We start from the raw sequence: 3277 nt of genomic DNA, 5'->3' as shown, positions 1-3277 counted from the left end.
ATGTCAATAGGTTATATGCATTTTTTAAAAATAATGACTTATTCTATTCAAAACAGTTTGGATTCTAGAAAAGCACTTCAACTGAACATGCAATACTTCACTTAATTAATGAAATAAAAAACTCTTTTGCAAACGGAGAATTTACTTTAGGCGTGTTTATTGACCTCTCCAAGGCCTTTGACACAGTGGATCATAAAATAATGATAAAAAAGCTTATGATGTACGGCATAAGAGGCGTACCCTGCAGGTGGATAGCAGATTACCTGAGTAAACGTACACAGTCCATATATAACGGAAATAAAAAACTAACAAATTCGTCTTTAATTTCTTGTGGAGTGCCCCAAGGATCTATTCTTGGGCCTCTACTTTTCCTAATATACGTGAATGATCTCTGGAGAGCGACAAATATATCAACAATAATGTTTGCTGACGACAGTAACTTTTTTATTTCAGGAAAAGATATACCTCAACTCTTTGTACAAATGAACAACGAGTTAGATAAAATTTCACTATGGTTCAATGCAAATAAACTTTCTATTAATTCAAGTAAATCAAAGTTCTCATTATTCTACCCTTTAAAAAAAAAAAAAAAAATTCCTATTTCTTTTCCAAAACTAGTTATTGAAAACACAGATGTTAGTCGCGAAAGCGTCACAAAATTTCTTGGTGTTCTCATTGACGAAAATATTACCTGGAATAAACACCTCATTGACGAAAATATAACCTGGAATAAACCTGGAAGCAAAATATCAAAAAGTATCGGCGTTCTATATCTGTCACGGGATTTACTTAATAAGCATCATGTAAAACAAATCTGTTTCAGTTTTATACGAAGTTACTTGAATTACGCGAATATTGCGTGTTGTAGTACATCTAAAAGCAAGCTTGAAGCACTCTATCGAAAACAAAAACATGCCTTAAGAATAATAAATTTTAAAAATGAAAACATACATGCAAAACCACTGTTCGAAATTATGAACATCTTTACGTTATACGAGATAAACGTTTATAAAATTTTATGTCTCATGTACAAAAGTAAATTTCAACAATGCCCCTCAGTTTTTAATGATCTTTATGAAATAAAACCTAACATTAAGTTACTTTACGCAAAACAGGCTTAATTGAACCATTGTGCAAAACTAAACAAGAACAATTTAAAATTACGTATCGTGCTCCGCATATCTGGAATAAAATCTTTGCAAAATATAGTAATTTACAAGATGTAAACAATATAAATTGCTTTCAAAAACTAATAAAAAAGAGTATTTCAAAGTATAAAAATCTTATTAATGATTTCTTTTAAACTGCTTTGTTTTGTTTTTGTTTCTTTGACTGTTTGTTTTATTTGTTCTTGTCTTTTTACATTGAATGTTTTTGGTGTTAACACTATTTACCTTAGGTAATTAAGTTTTGCTTTTAACAATATTATAGGAATTTAATATTGTAAAAACATAACTAGTACAACAGTTCTTGATGATAAGACTTAATGGTCTTCTGCAAGTTTCCCGCGTTTTTATATATTTTTGTATAACTATCTCTTATTATTTTGTCTTTGATTTTTTTTTTATATTTATAACTGGATTGTTTTTGAAAGAATAAGAGTATCTTGTATTATATTACGGAATTTAATTGTAACAAAAACGGAAAATTTAATAAATAAATAAAAAAAATAAAGAGTGCAAGGAATTGGTTGTGTAGCCAAAAACATGACCACTAAGGGTATCAAGCACCTGAAAACCATATTTGATTACAGTGATTTAGTTTCGATTAGGCCAGCTGGTCGAAAATATGGATGCAGTCATTCGCATATCATTAAAACTCTTGCCAAGTACACTGACATTAAAAGTTATACAAAACAGGGTACACCTCATCGGCAAGAGAACCAGAATAAGCAAATCAAAACCGGCATTGATCGTCTTTATTGTGATTTTAAAGGAAAATTGGTCATCCTTGACGACGAGTCTTACTTTACGCTGTCGCACTCAACAATTAATGGAAACAGCACCTACTACTCTAGCAACAGAGACAAGACTCCACCAAGTGTTAAATATCGCAAAAAGCGCAAGTTCGAACCCAAGGTACTTGTCTGGCTGGCCGCTTCTGACAAAGGTATTTCAAAGCCATTTTTGGTCCCCAGCGGCCTTGCAGTCAATAAAGTCATCTATGAAATTAATTGTATAAAGAGAAGATTAGTGCTGTTCATCAACGCTCGTCATGCCGATGGCAATTATATATTTTGGCCGGATCTGGCGTCATCGCATTATGCCAAAACCGTGACCAACTGCTATGAAACTCATAACATCAATTTTATCAAAAAAGTTGTCAATCCGCCTTTTGGGCTGTTTTGAAAGGCAAAGTGTATGAGAGTAACTTGCGAGCAAAAGACGTGAAGCAACAACAAACCAGAATAAAGCTTTGCCTGAAAATCTTAACCTTGTATTTTCACCTTTTGGGTCAACTCGTGTTAGAGTTGGCCGAATCCAAAGAAACAGACTGGTTGAAGACAAAGTTAATTAAAATAAATAAATAGCTAAAAGTTCTTTTTAATGATTACGCAATCTTTTTAATCATTACGCAAAAACTTTTGACGTGAACGGACGTGCTTTTATAAACTAAATTAAAAATGGCTAAATTTACCGTTTCTCAAATTAAAGACCTGTTAGATATTTATGAGAATACTTTATTAAAAATATTTAACGAGAAGTTTGATAAGATGGAAATTAAGCTATTAAATCTTCAAGAAGAAAATACAAAACTAAAAAAAGAAACTAATGAACTAAGGAAATCGGCGGAGTTTCTTAGCGAGAAATATGAAGCAATTGTTCAAGAACTTTCTGAAATGAAAAAAAAGCCGAACTTAACATCAAACCAAAATGATATTACAAAAGTTGTTGTCAAAGACAAACTAGCTGAGTTGGAAGACAGGAGCAGAAGAAATAACCTAAGGTTTACGGGAATTGAAGAAGATGAAAACGAAATGTGGGAATTGAGTGAGCACAGGACAGGGAAAAAAAGTAGCGATGGAAAATAGTACAACAGAATCATAATAGTTAAAATTTTAAACTACAAAGACAAAAAAACTGCGTTGGATAACTATGTTCAGTTAAAATTGTGGAACGATCGATTTTACGTAAACGAAGACTACAGCGAAAGAACTTTAGAATTGCGAAAACAGTTATTTTACGGGGAAACCCCCTCTAAATTTACCCAAATTTTTATAAAAAATATTTTTATTTATTTATGCATTTTAATGTATGCAGAATTCAAAACTATTTGT

At 31.6% G+C, this 3277-nt stretch overlaps 1 protein-coding gene across 1 annotated transcript; it reads left to right on the top strand.

Annotated features, from left to right (window-relative positions):
• Nucleotides 1-200: 200 nt before the first annotated feature.
• On the top strand, nt 201-1121 carry LOC136075758 (uncharacterized). Its single transcript, XM_065789195.1, has one exon. It carries the CDS (start codon nt 201-203, stop codon nt 1119-1121), a length of 921 nt encoding a protein of 306 aa, XP_065645267.1.
• The last annotated feature ends 2156 nt before the right edge of the window (nt 1122-3277 follow it).

This window comes from Hydra vulgaris, chromosome 02 (assembly GCF_038396675.1).
Source record: "Hydra vulgaris chromosome 02, alternate assembly HydraT2T_AEP".
Lineage (NCBI taxonomy): Eukaryota > Metazoa > Cnidaria > Hydrozoa > Anthoathecata > Hydridae > Hydra > Hydra vulgaris.
This window is presented reverse-complemented; position numbering and strand designations above follow the sequence as displayed.

Excerpts from the sequence above, each read along its gene's own strand:
- LOC136075758 (XM_065789195.1), top strand. The coding sequence starts at position 201 with ATGATAAAAAAGCTTATGATGTACGGCATAAGAGGCGTACCCTGCAGG.